The following is a 19,573-nucleotide window of genomic DNA, read 5'->3' as shown; positions in this document are numbered from 1 at the left end:
GGTGGGATTAGTCTGAAAAGGGTTTTAGAGAAGGATGGACCTTCTTTTTCAGATTAGGGGAGAAGGAGGGGATTGATTTGGCAGGGCAAAAGGTGGGGAGAGTGTTCGAATAGGCAGGGGGATGGTGAATGAAAGGGGTTTGAGGCAAAGGATGGTAGCATCCTATCAGAGTCGGGGCATGCAGGCTGTTCGGGGAACTGGACACCTTTCAGCTACAATTGCTTATTCCTTTACCACATTTATCACAACACACCTAGCAGTCCCCTAACACTACCAGAGCTTACTTAGCAAATAGGTAAGCTGAATTATTTTTAGATATTCTGACCTCAACTCCTAAGATTTTGTGATACACAGAAGGGAAAAAAATGCCAACAGACAAAAATTATCTTCACTTAATCAATTTCCTCCTTTGTGCAAGTGACTGTATTAAGAACAAGAAAGAAATTAATGGGTCAGTCTGGTAGCTGTTCTGTATTATCCCACAGATGTAATGATATTAGGAAGGAGACCAGTCCCTGGCATTTCCTACCTCAAATGTGGCTGAGAGAAATAATACTTAGGGGAGATTGTCAGAGACAGGATCCTTATGGTGAACATCTTGGAGAACGTGGTCTTAATCCCTTGTACTATATCCTCGACTCATTTGCAACTTTATTTTCTTAGCTGCCATTGGAGTTTATTTATTTTTGGGTAAGAGGCATATGACATACACCTCTATGTTTACTATGAGCTTTTCTCAGTGCACATATTTCTTTTTTCCAAGTTTTTATTTAAATTCCAGTTAGTTAACATACAGGGTAATACTAGTTTCAGGTGTAGAGTTTAGTGATTCATTTCTTACATACAACAGCCAATGCTCATCACAAGTGCCTTCCTTAATCTCCATCCCCCATTTAACCCAACTCCCCCTACCCATCTCCTTCCCAGCAACCCTCAGTTTGTTCACTATAGTTAAGAGTCTGTTTCTTGGTTTGCTTCTCTTTACCCCTGCCCGTGTTCATTTGTTTTGTTTTTTAAATTCCACAGATGAGTGAAATCATATGGTATTTGTCTTTCTCTGATTGACTTATTTTGCTTAGCATAATACTCTCTAGCTCCATCCGTGTCATTGCAAATGGCAAGATTTCATTTTTTAGGGCTGGGTAATGTTCCATTGCATATATATGCTACCTCTTCTTTATCCATTCATCAGTTGACGGACATTTGGGCTCTTTCCATAATTTGGCTATTGTCGATAATGCTGCTATAAACACTGGGATGCATCAATGCACATATTTTTTCAATGCATTACTACCTTATAAGGATATGCATGGAAAATTTCCTTTAGAATTTAATGTCATTGGGGCACCTGGATGGCTCAGTTGGTTAAGCGTCTGCCTTTGGCTCAGGTTATGATCCCAGGGTCCTGGGATGGAGCCCTGCATCAGGCTCCCTGCTCAGCGGGGAGTCTGCTTCTCCCTCTCACTCTGCCCTCCCCCCCACTCATGCACTCTCTCTCTCTCTCAAATAAATAAATAAAATCTTAAAAAAAAGAATTTGATGTCAGGAGAAATCTGTCTTCCCTATAAAAGTGGTAGCATTTATCCTAGCTCATAATTAAAGTGATGTAATTTTTAATGTTTTCCTTTTTGCACAGGTTTCCAGGGATCTCAGATACAAATATTAGTAATTGTGCTAACCCTGTATGTTTTATAGATTTGCCTTTTTATTTCTTCAGACCTTATTTTCAGCTACTATTCTATTAATCTTACTGAACATACCCTTTGTTATAAATCACCTCAGTTTCTTTTGAAAGGTAAGGGTATAAAGAAGAAGATGGAAGGAAATGAGAAAAGAAGGAAGGGAATAGGAAAGGGAGGAAGGAAGCAAAAAATAAGGAAGAATGAAAACAAGGGAAAGAGGAAGAAGGAAAAATTAAAGAAAGGGACAGAAGGTATATTGGTATATTGTTCCATTAGACTTTATCAATTTTACTCAAAATGGCCCTTGGTCTCATAGAATATAAGGCATTATTTACAGGTTGAGGAATTGGAAATAATTTTTAGAAGGGAAATAAAATGAACAAGAAAATTTTGTTATTCATTTCAAAGGGCAAAAGTTTTCTCCTGTTCTCAACTCTTTCTGTTTTAGAATATAGAAGCTTCCCCACAAATAACAGGATCTAACAAGACTAACCCTTTATCTGATACATCATTCACAAATACCTTCTCCCATTCCATAGGTTGTCTTTTAGTTTTGTTGACTGTTTCCTTTGCTGTGCAAAAGATTTTATCTTGATGACGTTCCAATACTTCATTTTTGCTTTTGTTTCCCTTGCCTTGGGCAATGTGTCTAGCAAGAAGTTGCTGCGACCAAGGTCAAAGAAGTTGCTGCCTATGTTCTCCTCTAGGATTTTGATGGATTCCAGTCTCACATTTAGGTCTTTCATCCATTTTGAATTTATTTTTGTGTATGGTGGAAGAAAGTGGTCCAACTTCATTCTTCTGCATGTGGCTGTCTGCACTATATGTTAATTAACTTGAATTTGAATAAAACAAAACAAAACAAAAAAACCCCAAAACAAACCAGGATCTAAGGAAATGATACAGGATATTGGCTTGTATGTAATGGATTGAGTAAAAAAAGTCTTTGAGTAAAAAAAAAAAGTCTGTATCAGACTTTTATAGACTAAATAGCTATATATTGTAGAAAACTTGTAGGTAGATGATTCAGAGTTGTGCCAAACATAAGAGATATTTTCTTAACCCTTTATATGTATGACTATAGTCTCAGCAATTTCCTTGCCATATAAATCTCTCTGGGGTTACAAAATACCCATTAGAGTAGAAGTCAAAATAAGAATTAAAGACAATGAGAATTCTCCCTGAATTGTATCAATATAAATATGACATCTCATATAAAAGAGTCCCTTAATTCCCAATAAATTGTTTTCAAATACTTAGTGGGAGAAATCAGGAATGAGTTTTTCAGAGAAAGCAATAGTACCAAGCTGTGGTTGGTGAAAACCAAGGAACAAAATTTTTTTCCCCCCTTTTAATGATGTCATTCTTACAGAGGTTTCTTTAAACTCTCTACTTTTGTTTTGATCTACTGGGCAAGAAAAGTTTTTTTATAGAGAAGTTAAAATAGACTGGTGTCAGCAAGACAAACTAAGGAGCCCCATGGATTGTCAGAGATGGTCCTCAAGCTGGTTGCAGTTAAAAAAAAAAAAAAGTTTGATGTTCTGTTTCATTTCACTTTATTTTGTTTTTGATACCAGATGAAATCAAATTGCCAGACTTTAGAGATGTTTTGTACAAGTTCTCTGTTTTCTACTGAAACATGTACACAAAATTTCATGGGTTCCTTTGAGATGACAAGATTACCCCATCAAAATCACCTGGAGCTCTGCAAAGACTCAAGATCTCTAGGGCCCACACTAGCCAAGGTCTGGGGTCTGTGAAGCTACTTGTTGTCTGTGATAATAAGTAAGGTGTTTGTAATTAGATAAGAAATAATTGCATATTAACTTTTACTAACCTTCAATTGAAATTTAGTCTTTCTTTCTTACACAAATGTGGGTGACTAACCACAACACTGATAGCAACACCTATAATTTTGTCATCAAAACAAATATTGCAATTGGTGCATACATCTAAAAATATCATTTATGCTCATTTTTGTCTTATAGTAATCATTAGAACCACCAACATATCTTTTTTTTTTTTTTTTTTTAAAGATTTTATTTATTTATTTGAGAGAGAGAATGAGATAGAGAGAGCATGAGAGGGGGGAGGGTCAGAGGGAGAAGCAGGCTCCCTGTTCAGCAGGGAGCCCGATGCGGGACTCGATCCCGGGACTCCAGGATCATGACCTGAGCTGAAGGCAGTCGCTTAACCAACTGAGCCACCCAGGCGCCCGAACCACCAACATATCTTATCCAATACCTAAATAAATACATATTACCATATCATATTTACAACGTTTTCCTAGTTACTTTTTTATTTTTATAAAGAAAAAAAATTTTTTAGAGAGAGAGAGAGTGCCTACCAGCAGGGAGGCAGAGAGAGAGAGAGAGAGAAAGAGAGAGAGAATCTCAAGCAGGCTCCACACCCAGCACAGAGCCCCTGTGGGGAGTCCCTTGCTGGGCTTGAGCTCAGGACCCTTAGCTGAAATCAAGAGTCTGATGCTTAACCAATTGGGCCATCAGGTGCCCCTTGATAGTTATTTTTTAAAGAAGTTAATTTCCTTTGTAATTACGTGTATTTTATTTTTTACATTTAAATATACAAATCTAAGGAGAGGTTGGTAAGTTTCAGCAGACTGCCAAAGGGTCCATGACATGCAAAAGATGGTTAAGAAAGCCTGCCCTAGATTGCGGTTCTCAAACTTTAGCATCAGAATCACCTGAAGGGCTCGTTCAAACACAGTTTGCCAACCTTACTCTAGACTTGCCCATGAGTAGGTCTCAGGGGGAGCTCCAGAATTTGCATTTCTGTACCTGCATTCCAGGCTTGCAGATGCTGCTAGTTTGGTCCTAAAAATCAAACGTCAAAAACCATTGACCACACTGAATCCAAATGTCTGGGTAAAAGACCAGGTGATTCTAACTATAACCAGGTTTGGGGGCTGCTGATCCAACTCTTGGATTACAAGTCTGTGGTACACTTGCTTTCACTCCCTTGCCCATAGCAGATGGAATTTCCTAACCACTGTGCTTTTCATAATCTGGTAAATAATAAACTTACTAAATATGAATCTAAGAAAGTTATAAAATTACTATGCTTTGCTATAATTATTTTCTCCTTACTTATTTTTGGTTAATTCATTTCTAATTTTAAAATAGGAAAATATCAGAGTTATAGTTTGTATATCAGGTAAATGATGAACTTTTTTGGTCAATTAAACCAAGTAAAATAAAAATTTTCCACCATCTTGCCCACAAGCTGCCCCTGCCCCATCTCACCCTAGGAAAGTAGCTAAGAATATGATAAAAATTTCCTTTGGTGCTAAACTTTCAAATTAAAAATTAAAAATAACAGAAAATAATTATTTCTTTGTGAAGTTAGCAAATACAAAAATAAATCATTTAAAGTAGAAGTTAGTAATTAAATTTTTTCTGCTGATTCCTGTATCTTATCTTTGTTGTTATTTTGTGTTAAGGCTTTTCCCACATAGTTGAAAATTTGGGGACAATGACAGGAAGTATGGACAAGAACAGGAATACTTTTGGTCTACCAATTTTTAAAACTACTATGAAACACAAGTTCTATTTTCAGTTTTCCAGGACCCAGTGTTAAACTGTGGATACAAATTTGTGCTGGTGCCTATAGAGGATATTAAATCATTGATGCTCTGTTTATTTGGAAGGCTTATAAAAACAACATTTTACCCCCCACTCCCCAGCAACTTCAAAACACCTCTAAAATGGAAGAACTTGAAGTAATTCCATTTCTTATTTTGGATTTGAGAATGAGAGGCTCAACCTGAGGCTTCTGACATTTGAACTGAAGGTATCTTGCACAGGACTATTATAGAATTTAAAATTTTTTTTAGATTTTATTTATTTATTTGACAGAGAGAGACCCAGTGAGAGAGGGAGAGTGGGAGAAGGAGAAGCAGGCTCCCCGTGGAGCAGGGAGCCCGATGTGGGGCTAGATCCCAGGATCATGACCTGAGCCAAAGGCAGACGCTTAACGACTGAGCCACCCAGGCACCCCTAGAATTTAAAAATTAACAGCAGCTCCTCATAAGCAGCCTAATAGGGGTATGTATAACCAACTCTATTTTTAAGACATTAGTATTTCCTAAATTCTGTGAAGCTATAGAAACCTGATGACTTCTAGTTTTTAATGGCTTAGCAAGGCAAATCAACCACATAGTTCATTTATTGGGTTAGTAACGAGGTAGTGTGCTTTCCTAGGAAATGTTTTAAAAATCACTACCCTAAGTTTCTTTAACATTTATCCTTGCATTCGTGTAAAATATTTCCTTTCATACTTTGATCAGAGACATGAAAGTGTTATTTAAAGTACTTTTTTACTTATGCATGCTATAAACGGCAGGGAATGAAAATGTTTCATTTAAAAGAGGGAAGGCTGATGAAATCTGCCTCACATGATTTACTAGAATCTTTGGGGAATTGCATTTTGTACCCTATCTGCATAAATAATCTTGAGAGACTACAGTGCCTTTTTAATAAATTGACTCCTAAATTACTTTCCACTGTACCAAACACATCATTTTAAACTCACTAAGTTTTCTTTCAGTTACCATGCGCCAGTCTAGACACATTCTCATTAAAGCTATAACTTTCTTTCAATTACTAGAGCACTATGGAGACTATTTAATAAGTGCAGGCCCAAAGATTAAAGTCTTTGCAGAGATTACCTGACTCATTTCTGAAGAATGCAAGTGCCTGACCTTCATCAAAAATATTGTATCTAAGGCAGTGGGATGTACTATTTGCTTGATACACACTAAAAAATCTAGTTCTTTGTCTCTGTCTCCTGATGGAAGGACTGTGATTCATAGGAAATGAGGTCAGTGAACTAGAGAGTAAAATCTGGCTGGGGAAACATGTAAATGGATAGTACCCAGTTGTGTGGGGTTGCCTGTCATCCACTCAGCTCAACCTGTTTTCTAGAACGCCTTCCCTGACATGCCCAAAGTGAGCGGTTCTCTTCTAGCACATTGTATTTATCACGTTACATTGTCATTATATTTTTATGTGTCTGTCCCCACCATATTTAAAGCAAAAACCATGTTTTACTCATCCATGGAACAGACACGGTATCTTTGCTAATGCTTAAATTTCTGATCCAGGAGTAATCCAAAATAATACATTTATATTAGCAACTGTTAAAAAGTAATAAAGATATATGTCTCCTTTGTAATACATTCTCTCATGCAATTGTAGGAATCCCCAACATCTTTCATTCAAAGTTTAAAAACTTCTGTCAGTGAAGATATTGATATTTTGTTCTTTGCAAAGGATTCATTTTGACCCCATATATCCTCCAGGAAACTATTTAGTTAAGATTCACAACCAGAATGAAAAACCTCCTGGGTCTATAACCATATAATGATGCTTGGATAGATGGTGAATTGGAACACAAGTTCCATCATCCAGGGCATTTGGATTCATCACTTGTGGAAACAAGGTCAAGTTACCAATCTCTTTAGCTTACTCTTTACTAAATTCGTGAGTCTATAAAACAATTCCCAAGAATTACCAAGTTCGGTAGTGAAAGCAAATGACTTCCTAGGGCGTCACCTGTATGGACTTACTATTGAACTAAAATCAACATTAAAGTAGGAATCTGGAAACATTGCCACTTACCCAGTGCTTTACTTGAAGTGAGAATAAATAAACAACTGTCAGTTTCAATGTTTTGTTGGCCCTTCATCCAAAAACATTATTCCCTCTACAGCTTACCTTCCTCCAAGCCTCTTTATGTCTCAAAGTTTCCCATGTTGAAAGAATTTTTGTTAGAATACAAGCTATAATGTATTATAAAAACAATAATATATATATATAAAGTGCAGGAAGTCTCTGATTAATAATCCTCAGTTAGGATTATTTACATAATGGATGATAAAACTAACATCCTCCTTTTGCTCTTTATAGGAATTTGTTTTCCTGATGAGGTTGACATCACTCAAATGAGACTTAAAGCTGGGGAGTTCACATTCTGAATGAACAGCATTTTAGGAAGTAATGGAAGTTGAAAACTCTCAATTCAAATTGCAAGAAATCGTGGGGCATTTCTGACACTCTGAATGGGACCTCAACACATTTTCCAATGGTGAAATACCTATATGCGGTGGTTAGGTACTAGATTGGCATTAATATACAATGTAACTCTCCCAGTCTACTAGAAATTAAATGGCCATTATAGATTACATCAAGACCTAATCACTGCATTAATGTTATTTCTAGTGGAAAATATGTCTTTGGTTAAAAAAATAAACATTTTGAAATAAATTTTGAAAATCTGGGTATAGCATGAAGACTATATGATTATTAATCAGCTAAAAAGAAGGGCCCCTTATAAAGAAAGCAATCAATTACCTTTGATTTTGATGAACTAGGAACAGTTGAGATAATTGCCAAATGCTGAGGTTATGTGTGGATGTTGACTTTTTCACTTTATATAAAATTTTTAGAATGGATTAGAAAATCAATCCCCATCAGGACAGAAGGAAAATGATAATGATTTATAGTTGAACAACTTTGGGCATTTAGATAGCTAGATATTTCTATTTTATATGCACATATATTTATATGTAATGAATAATTTATTTCTTTAGGAAATGTTTATTTAATATCTATATTTTGAGACAACGATAAGTCTGAATGTTAGCAATGCAGTAATGGATATAATAGGCATAGTTCCTATATTTATAGACTTTATGGTTTAATATGACAAGACAAACTAGTAAATAATATAGTGCTATACATGATAAAATAACCATCCATGATCTAATATGGTTAAATCTCCCAAATCATGAATACCAAAGGATCAGAATGCTGAATTAGAGTTGACTATACAACTTAAAAGAAGCAGATTATTACTACTCTTCCCTTCTATTTTAAACTTCATTACTTTTGAGATTGATGGGAAGGTAAAAAATGAATATGGTGAACTTGTATATTTGATGTAATATATTATGACAGATTGGAACTATAATAAATTTTAGGTGCATCATTAATGTGGAATTATCACTTTCATTATGCTTCTTCAAAAAAATCTTGAAATTTTACATACCCTTTCTCACAGTAATTATACTGCTACAGATTTTCCAAAGGAATTATTGTGGAAATGTTGCAAAGATACAGCAAAAGCATGTTCTCTAAGGACCCTTGTGATTAGTTATATATATATTGCGATATAGCATAACATAGAATATTTCATTTTCTTCGATAATTTATAGAAAATATTTAATGACATGAGAAATGCTCACGTGTAAGTAGACTATAAAACAGCATAATATGATATTTTGTATGATTTTATAATACAGTATTTCTATATACTTAGTTTATATCATATTTATAAGAAGGTTATTAACAGTGGTTGTTTTGAGAATGGTGTTAATCAAGATTTTTATTTTCTTCCTTTTGCTCACGTGTATTTTCTAAATTCATAACTTCCATAAATTTTAAATGTCTCAATAAACCCAGTTTGATACCAATAAAATAGTTTGAGAATCTCTTAAAACAGAGCTGAGTAGAATTACTTACCCTAGTCCCAGCAGCTGACAGACATCATTTGAAATCTGGGTGGTCCAGTTGTCAGCACAAGCTGTACGCCACATGCTCAGGATTCTGAACTGCACCAAACCATTGCTGTTCATTGTGCCGTTGAAAAGACGCACTAAAGAGATTCGATCACACACAGGGTCATTTTGACCTAAGTTGTTAAAAGTAAATAATGGGCTCTAAACTACATGTGTTGGGGTGCCTGGGTGGCTCAGATGGTTAAGCATCCGACTCTTGATTTCAGCTCAGGTCATGATCTCAGGGTCCTGAGATCGATCTCCACCAGGCTCTGCGCTGGGGTGGAGCCTGCTTAAGATTCTTTCTCTCCCCTTCACTGTGCCCCTCCCCCTTCCGTGTTCTCTCTCTCTCTCTCTCTCTCTCTCTCTCTCTCACTCTCTCAAAAAAAATAGTAAGGTACATGTGTAATGTTCTTAACATTTAGTTTAGAGATTGATCGTAATTTTTCTTAAGAGTATTAGAAGGCCTAAGTTGGAAAAATACAAATTTGGTAGACTTAACATTGCTCTTTTGTATATCTATAAAAATGGAAAAGGCAGAGATATGGAAGTTTATTGCATATCAGTACAGCATATAAACAGAAAATAAAGTTATTTGTGAGGAGCATGTCTTACAAGCTTAATCTCTAAAAGAAGGAAAATTCAAGTTCAGAAACAACTTTAAGCACTTTTTCCCCCCTACTTCCTTCTCTAGAAACTATTTTCTTTGGCCTTGTTCTTTTGCTGTTTGGTTTCCATCTTCTTCCCTGCCATTTTACAAGCATGTTGGATACAGTATAAACGCTGTGAGTGGCCAGGTAGGGACTGGGCCAAGCTAAGTGAGTTTATCAAACAGGTGAAACATCAGCAATGATAGTTTCAGCACAAACACCATACTGTAATTCTGTAAGTTAATGTTATTGTTTACATTTTTTCCCTATTCTGAGCAAAGTAAGAGCACTGACTTTAGAATTAGACAGACTTAAGTTGAAAAGGCAACTCTAGCCCTTACCAGGTGTGGGATCTTTGGCAGCCACTTAACTTCGCCAAGCCTCAGGTTTCTCATGGCTAAAAAGAGCTAATTCTTATTATGATAAGGTTGTTTTACAGTGCTCAGTTATAGCACATAATAAGTAGCATTAAATAGTTGCTTAGAAATAAAAGCAAGACATAGAAAAAGTAGCCATTGCTCATTATGTTATAGAGATCTGGAAGTGGGCTAGGCTGAGGACTCAACAAAGCAGGAGTAGGTATTGAAGAACCAAGAATACAAAAGGGCAAGTCTAACATAGTTCTAAGTAAACATGAGGGTGTCTCCATATGCAGACGATGGGCAGAGCATCATAGTCATTAAGGGCGGTGCTAGAGGACCTGGTGCAGGCCATTGTCTCTCTCTGGTATTTTATGGTTTCTATGTGAATATGGGTTGTCCTAGACTTAAAGTTACTAAATTTACATTTAAATAGACAAATAAAACAGGGGTCTGCATGTTGACTTTGCTCCTAACCAGAATGGCGTTGGAAGTGTTGAAATCACTGAGGGATGATCATACCCAAAAGCACCAAAACACGACCTGATAAACACATTCCTAATCTTTCTTTTACATTTGTAGCATCCAAATGTAGAGGCTAAAGCGACAAAAGGGTTTTCCTAAAAATAGAACATACCGCAATGTGCTTCATCTGAGCCATCCTTACAGTGTAGAAGACCATCACAGAGATTCACCAGTGGGACACACTCTCCATTCTTACACTGAAAATGGTCTTCTTTGCAGGGCTCTATGGAGAGAGAATATTATGTATAGGGTGAAGAGGTGACAAATAGATGATCCTGTAGTATCCATCCCATTTCTGCCTCTTTACACGTGAGACTTTTACCCCAGTGCATGGTTGAGCTAGATTTAATATCAAGTAAGACTATACACACTTAGTTGCTCAGGATACCTCTGCAATAGTCGTGTCAAGGCCAGAGATGTGGCTTGAGAAAAGCGTGGATAAACCCTTAGGCATCTTCTTTGCAGCAGAGCACAGAGTAGTTCTAAGAGATGGCCAAGAGGTTTGGGATACACCCCTCCCTCACAAACTCTGTTAGTTTCTTCAATAAACTCCACCACCCCAAATGAACATACAAGCAACAACCATTGGAATGTTACACAAGCATAAAAAGATCTATTGATTTCACCACCCAAATGATACATCAAAACTTACACTACAGAGAAATGTGGAAGTTGTCTTTTGGTGGGACCAAAGTTGGACCAGGCTGTAAACAGTGAGATCATGTAAAGCATGGGTCAGGTAGGAAAAGTAGTTACAAAGAAATGGAAACTCTGCATTAGCAGTAATTTGTTAGGAGCTTAAAGATGGAGCTCCAAACAAGTAAATCAGGGTTAGAGTCAAGGGAATGTGATTGGCATATGAAGAAACAGAAGGAAAATGAAGAGACTGAACAAGGAAGGAACTGAGTGGTTCTGGAGGTAGTTGGTGGTTTCTAGAATTTGAGTCATGCAAAAATGGGCCTACTGGAAATATTCATTGTTTGAGGAAAGTGGATACTGCTGTTTCCTGGAACAGTTTGATCTTACAGGGTTTTGTGCAGGGACAGAGGGTCTTGTTCCCTCAACATGTTTGTTTGTTTATTTATTTATTTATTTATTTATTATTTCTAACTGTAGCTTGGGAGGGATAGCTACATGGCAGTATTAGGATCTGGGTTGAGGGCCACACGGGATTTGGCTTCCCTGAGAAGGGAGATAGTGGTTGGGCACGTAGAGGCTTGATGTTTCTTCCCCTACATGGTGCATGAATGATCATAATGGGGAAACAAAAGCCCTTGATAAAAATAAGGAAGAGGGAAACCTATATTTTGAAAGCTATTATGGATATTACTCATAAACTATTATATTGTTTTCAAGGAGACACAGTTCATGTTAAAGTGGTTTCAAAACTGAACTGTACTAATCTCCATATGGACTTTCTCAATTTATCATGATCAAATGTAATGGCACTTGAAAGGAATCATTCCTGTTGTTTTAAATCTAGGTTGTAGCCCCAAATCTGAGAGTACTGATCAATACTCTTACACTCTAAAAAGAGGTACTAAATGTAGCCATACTACACTTACTAAAAAAAATATCAAAATTGGTCTAGCAACAATCAATACTCATCATCTATTTCCAGATATATATATATAAAGAGGATAAGAGTTTTTTTCTAAAAAAAGACTGTGTAATGACCTTGAGGAAGAGTGTTTTCAAGTGAGAGAGGGGAAGATGGTGCCATCCAGCACACCAAGTGAAGGAAGCTCCAAGACAACAATTCATATCGAGTTGCCTTAAAGGAGGAGGGTCATCAACCACGCCCCACCTGAATTTTTTTTTTTTTACACCAAAGAATCTCAAGGGCTGGTGCTTCCATGGGATTAATGCAGGAGCTTTCAGATTTTTTTTCAACTCATGTGTGTGTCTGTGTGTGTGTGTGCGCGTATGTGTATGTGTGTGTAACTAAATTAAACATGCTTATTCTGTTTTGTTCTTTTTTTTTTTTAAAGATTTTATTTATTTATTTGACAGAGAGTTACACAGCGAGAGAGGGAACACAAGCAGGTGGAGTGGGAGAGGGAGAAGCAGGCTTCCCACTGAGCGGGGAGCCTGATGCGGGGCTCAATCCCAGGACCCTGGGATCGTGACCTGAGCCGAAGGCAGATGCTTAATGACTGAGCCACCCAGGAGCCTCATATTCTGTTCTGTTCTATTCTGAATTTTGTTCTATTTTATTTTATTCCATTCCATAATAAGAAATGCTAGTCAAACCAAATAAATTGATTCCATGATCAGCTTTTTGAAAATATCAGACTAAACTGAAGTATAGTGAATAACTTCACAGGAAGTGGTGACTTTAGTCTAAACTAAACTAAGAAGTTTATGGGCAGATAGCTGTACAAATAAAGATTTATGTTCACTTCCTGTGTAATGAATTCAAAGTCGGAAGTTAGGCTGGAAATTCCCTTGATGGTAGTTAGGGGCCAGGAGAGAGGGTGGCAGTGGAAACAACCTGCATTTTCTCCATGTGGGAAAAGTGCATGACTTTCTTTTTGACCAATGGACACTGGATAATTGAGTGACAGCTGACTCCAACACAAAGTGGAGAGATAGAAGCTGGGGTGAGGGGTGGATTAGGAGCTGAGTAGGGCTATAGGAGATTGTCTAGGAAGAGTACCACTCATGCCAACAGTGCAGTAGTCCTGGGATGGGGGCGGGAGAAGAATGCTCCAAATAACCCACAGTTCTGTTCTACAAAAGAGCTAGCATTTGGCCAGGAGCCACTATTAGCCAAAAGAAAAATACAGTGGTGATAGAATTTTCCTGTTTGCCTCTCCTCGGACACTACAGCTATAGGAAGATGGAAGGGAAAGAAGGTGGAAAATGAGTCAAAGGCAGTATTTCTACTCTCCTCTACCTTAAGTTGTCAGGCTAAGTTTTGTACCCAGAACTGGGAGATAAAAGAAACTTTGAACTAGATGATATTAAAGTTTTGATGAGGTATTTGACAGTACATCTTAATAGTTAGAAGTGAGTCTTAATTACCCAGTTAAGAAAATTTAATACCTAACAAAATTGGGAGAGTGAAGAGATCTGCCCAAAATATCCAGGGGCCAAAGAGAGATTTGAAATAAAGTAGGTGGAGAAAAAGAAAGCTTTTTCTGTTGACACTCTTGTTGAGTCCATTCTTTAAACGGAATATACAGTTTCCTAACTGAAATACCCATACGCCTTGTTTCTTCATCTTTACATGCCTGGCATAAAGTGGGAAATCAGTAGTATCTGTTAAACATTAAGTGAATTAATTTATGTTAAATGAGCAATATGCCTCAAAGATCAGTATGAACCCTAGTAACAGAGTTGACATAATATAAAGCAACCTTTAAAAAGTATGATTTCAAAGAAATACATTTTTTAAATTGGACAATTGTCTAATGGCGACTCTACTGATTTACAAAACAGAAATTGATTCTATGAATTATGAAGGTAAGATATGCTTGTTTGTATTTGAATGTGGCTAAAACATAAGCTCTGGAATCTTATGACCTTAGTTTGAGCTGCAATTTAGTCATTTTCTTTATGTTTATTTTCAACCTTGAGCAAATAAATTACTCTTTCTGAGCCTTAGTTTCTTTGACTGTCCAATGGGAATAAATACTATTATGTCTTAGGTGTATTCTGAGAGCCAGGTAAAAAAAAGAAATGTATTTGGTACACCAACATGAATATATTGAATGCTAATGAATAATATCTTTTTTTAAAGAAATACATTTTTTTTAAGATTTTATTTATTTGTCAGAGTGAGAGAGAGAAAAAGTGCACAAGCAGGGGAAGTGGCAGGCAGAGGGAGAAACAGGCTCCCCGCCGAGCAAGGAGCCCAATATAGAACTCGATCCCAGGACTCTGGGATCATGACCTGAGCTGAAGGCAGACGCTTAACCGACTGAGCCACCCAGGCGTTCCATGAACAATATTCTTAACAGCAAAAAGAGTAACACTTAGAAAGCATTCCTTTCACTGATATTTTAAGTTAACATTCTTACTTCCATGTTCCAGTTGTGCTATGTTCCCCTCAGATAACCATCTAAACAACAAGAAAGCATGCTTAATCTTTTCCTCTGGGTCTCTTAAAACAATAATTGGAGCTGTTTGTACTTTATTTTTAACTTTGGAATATTCTATGCTTTGCAACCCAAATCTAAGTTAAATTAATAAAAAAAAATATTTTAAGGAAGACATGGTTGGTCTGGTTGTTTCTACAAATCTTTACCCCAATGAGAGAAGTAGGTTACATATATCAACTATAATATTGTTAGGGATGTTCTTGTAAATGTAATTATCAATTTGTTTCACAAACACATAGTTTTTAACCAGATTAGTGAGATGATAAATGGGTGAAGACAATTTCATATTCTACAGGCAAGCATTAATATTTTAACTGACTTTATATTTTATCTCTCCACTATTAATTTTCCTTTAAAAAGCAAGAAAGCTTAAAACTAGGTATGCATGTGTTTGTATTTGTATATTCTATTTTAAATCTATACTTTGATATATATTATATTTATTTAAAAAGTTGACAGCCTAATTACATATCCATGATTAAATATCTTAATAGAGAATATTAGTCGCCATGAGTTATTTTTAAATTATCTCATTACTTTGTTTTCCTAGCTTGTTAAAATCATTATGTAAAAATGAGTTCTCAATGCCAAGAATTTAATCATAGATAAGTTAATTGATAATTTTACTCTTTTACTAGTGTCATCAGGCTATGTTTATTTAGTAAAGCACATACTTGCTGAATGGAAATTTAAATTTTTGAATGAAAGTATGAGTGAATACATATATAAAGATCTGAAGATTGTAATTTATTTTTGTGCTGTGGCCTGAAGCTGTTGAGGTCATGGCCTACGAATCTAGAAAAGAAAATAACTTGCTTCTGTAAAATAGATGCGTTCAATGAAAAAATGCTGAAGGGGGCAAAATGATCTCTTGTTCCTGAACTGAGTAGAAATGATAAATTCTGAAGAAAGTGTAAATAAACTCATCCAAAATTTTCCTTACATGCATGAACTGGATTCTGATTCTTTGCAACATAGAGCAGTTCAGCTTCATTAAGAAGTCTTTAACCCACAAGTGTAGCTCTCTGTGGCCTCTGAAATCTTACTTCTGATCATTTTATGCTCATAGTGAGAGAGGGAAGAAGAAATATTGCTAAGAATTGAATTTTCCCATCTTCTTTTTATGAAGTCTCCAGTAGCCCTGCCTCATTTAGTCAACATATGCTTGGCTTTAAATGGAACTGAATTGATCTCTAAGGCCCATGCCACACAATCTGGGGAGGGCTCTAAACCCCTAAATGTAATCAGCTGCCACTTCCACCGTTGCCTGATAAGCACAATTGAATTCCAAATTAAGACTCTGAGTATCAGAAAAGAGCAATGAGGGGACATTTATGGGAGACAGATCTTAATAAATCTATATTTCATATGCTCTAGTTTAATTTACAAGGAAATGCTAAAAATAGGATAAGGAAAGGAGATACAAAAATATGCTATACAATTGTTTTATATTTCAGTTGAATGCATTGGGAGGTGCCCTTAAAATATCACAGAAGATAAATGAAGTACATAAATGCTGAAAATTTGTGATATCCCTTTTATACTTCTTTCTAAAATGATCCTCGAAGCAGGACACCATATAAACAGATAAGTGTGCTCAACCTCTCTTTCCATTACCAGCTTGATTATCTTCCACTGCCAATTCCCTGTTTCTATAATTGCTTTTCAGTCTTTTGGTGTAAAAATCCTGCTGGGAGAAGATTGTGCTGATGATGACTCATTCAGCCAATTTTCTACTCCACAGCCCCATCTGTCCCGTGTCCAGGAGGGTTGGGAAATCACATTCCCAGAGTATTCACCACATAGTGATGGTCATGGAAGCCTCCATTCTAGGTTCAATCAGGAATTCTCTCTAAACGATTTATTTCTTGAATAACAAAATCATAGTAATTGCAATCTAGCAAATGGGTAAACAAATATGAACAACCCCTACACCAAAAACTTGGGATCTATTTCATGTTAGAAGTAATAGATTGTGCTCTTAGGCTTTTACCTTGAATAGAATTGCTTTTTCAAAATCCTTGGTGTTGTATTTATCTCATAAAAATCTACTAAAAACCAGAAACTGTAATATTTTTGTTGGAAGAGATTTATTGTTGTATTCCTTTTTGTGATCTATTCTTTCCACCTCTTTCCTTTGTTCTCATTTAAGTTTTTTTAAAAAGACCTACATTTCTCTAAAATTTTGTGTCAAAATGGTTTCTTTTTTGCAGATGGTAGGATGACCAATAATTATTCCAATTGTTTGGATTTATGAAAAAAAATCCATTTGCCTAGTTAGAGTTAGTTTTTTATCTCGTTAGTTCAGTTGGTTTTATAATTCATCTTCATTTCTTTATGAATATACTTTTTTCTTATTTTTATTTATTTATGTATTTATGTATGTATGTATGTATGTATGTATGTATGTATGTATTTTCCTTCCATTTCTAAGAGTTCGGCTTTTTTAGATTCCACCTACGTGATATAATGTAGTATTTGTCTTCCTCTGACTTATTTCCCTTAGCCTAATGGCCTCAAGGTTTATCCATGTTGTCACAAATGACAGGATTTCCTTCTTTCTCATGGATGAATAGTATTCCATTGACTATAATATACCACATTACCTTTATCCATTTATCTGTAGATTGTCATTGAAGTTGTTTCTATATCTTGGCTATCATAAATAACACTGCAATGAACATGGAAGTACAGATATCTCTTTGAGATTCTGATTTCATTTCTTCTGGATTCACACCCAGAAGTGGGATTGCTGGATTATATGGTAGTTCTAATTTTAAATTTTGTGAAACCTTCATAATGTTTTCCATAGTGGCTGTACCAGTTTGCCTTCCCATCAATAGTATACAAGGGTTCCCTTTACCCCACATCCTCACCAATACTTGTTATTTATTACTTGTCTTTTCAACAATAGCCATTTTAACAAGCATGAGTTGATATCTCATTGTGTTTTGGATTTGCATTGCCCTGATGATGAGTGATGTCGAGCATCTTTTCATGTACTTTTTGGTCATTTCTATATCTCTTTTGGAAAAAAATTATTCAGTTCTTCTCCTTTTTTAAAAAATTCAGATTGTTTTTTAATTTTTTAATTTTAATTCCTGTATAGTTAACATAGATTGTTATATTAGTTTCAGATGTACAATATAATGATTTAAAAAAATATATAATACTTTTTTCAAAAGCCCTTTTCATGACATCATTCTTGGAAAAAATTTGGGAAGTCCTCTTTTCCAGCAGGTAGGTATTAGGTATTTTCTTACACTACTTTAAGATACTTTGAAGAATTAATTCTTTTGTATTCAAATAATAGATGACAGATGCCATATAGATGATATTGGTGCCCATACATTTAATTCTCCACAAAATCTTAGAAATATCACTATATTGTCTTTAAGTATTCATCGTGAAATCAGTAATATATAAAGCTGATCTGATTTTTTAAAGATTTATTTATTTGAGAGAGCGAGGAGGGGGAGGGAGAGAGAGAATCTCCAGCAGATTCCCTGCTGAGTGTGGAGCCCAACACGGGCTGGATCCCAACATCCTGAGATCATGACCTGATCAGAAACAAGAGTCAGATGTTTAACCTACTGAGTGACCCAGGTGCCCCAAAGCTGATCTGATTTTTAACACATTTGGAAAATTATTATATTTATTCTGTTTAGGAATTTGTCAAAAAATGTTCCTCTTAAAATTTAAAAATTTAAATAAGAAATTTTATAACACTGATTATTGCTTATTAATTTTTTATAGACAGCAGTAAGACATTGTGATTTTTAGGCATTTAATCAGATCCAGAATCTATATATAATTTTCCCCCCTTTATACCTTTCACTGTTAGTTTTGACTGGTTCTTTTCATTTGGGAATGCTTATTATTTTCAAATTGTGGCTTGGTGTTGTTTTTCCTTCATGCCCATTGCAGATTCTCACATTTTTCCATCTCTTTATCTATTGTTTTTGCATTCTTGATCATGCTTTTGTGCAGCAATTTTTGCAGAAATGTGGATATTTTGGTGCCAGAGTGTTTGACTAGGTATGCTATCAACCAAAAAACTGTACCTTTTATGCCATTAACAAAGACCTCTAATCAAATCAGAAAGAATAATTTGGTTGTGGTAGAGTTTCAGTAGGAGATTCCTCTGCCTAAAAATGGCCACGGTTTTCCAAATATCTTCAGGGGCAACTGATTTGTAATATCATTTTTGGGGGGCAGGTGTTCAGCAAGATATTAGAAGCTAAAGTTAAATATTAATTTTTAATAAAAAATTAAAAGTCATAATATTAGGTATAAAAATAATGCTGAAGCCATTTTGTGTCTTCTATTATCAACTAAAATTCTTTATTATATCATTTACTTTCTATGTAACTGTAAGAACCAATTAGGTTTTATCAACAATACACAACCAAAGTCTTTTTTATCTTAGAAGAACTAAATATTATATATCAGATTTTTCTCATCCATGTCCATTATTGATCTACATTTTAAAGGTATCATCAGAAAACGAAATGATTAACTTAAGTTAAATCAAATGTTGAATGAAATTAAAATTAAAATAATAGGTACACCACAAAGAGAAAAAACTGGAATAAAATATTGGCAGACAAATATGGATATCATAGTATAATCAGTAGCAACAAAATTTTCAAGAAACATAATCAGTAGCTTGATT

General features: G+C 35.5%; 1 protein-coding gene across 1 annotated transcript in view; it reads right to left on the bottom strand.

The window, feature by feature from the left end:
- The window catches only part of TMPRSS15 (transmembrane serine protease 15), a 111,749-nt gene that overhangs the window by 28,343 nt on the left and 63,833 nt on the right, over positions 1–19,573 (bottom strand). The window contains exons 18-19 of the mRNA XM_032406219.1: positions 10,905–11,015; positions 9,224–9,356 (exon numbers count right to left, since the gene is read on the bottom strand). Of these exons, the coding sequence (XP_032262110.1) occupies positions 9,224–9,356; positions 10,905–11,015 (244 nt within the window). The remainder of the gene's footprint in view (positions 1–9,223; positions 9,357–10,904; positions 11,016–19,573) is intronic.

The sequence above is a fragment of the Phoca vitulina genome, unplaced genomic scaffold (genome assembly GCF_004348235.1).
Source record: "Phoca vitulina isolate PV1807 unplaced genomic scaffold, GSC_HSeal_1.0 scaffold8, whole genome shotgun sequence".
NCBI classification, from domain to species: domain Eukaryota; kingdom Metazoa; phylum Chordata; class Mammalia; order Carnivora; family Phocidae; genus Phoca; species Phoca vitulina.
This window is presented reverse-complemented; position numbering and strand designations above follow the sequence as displayed.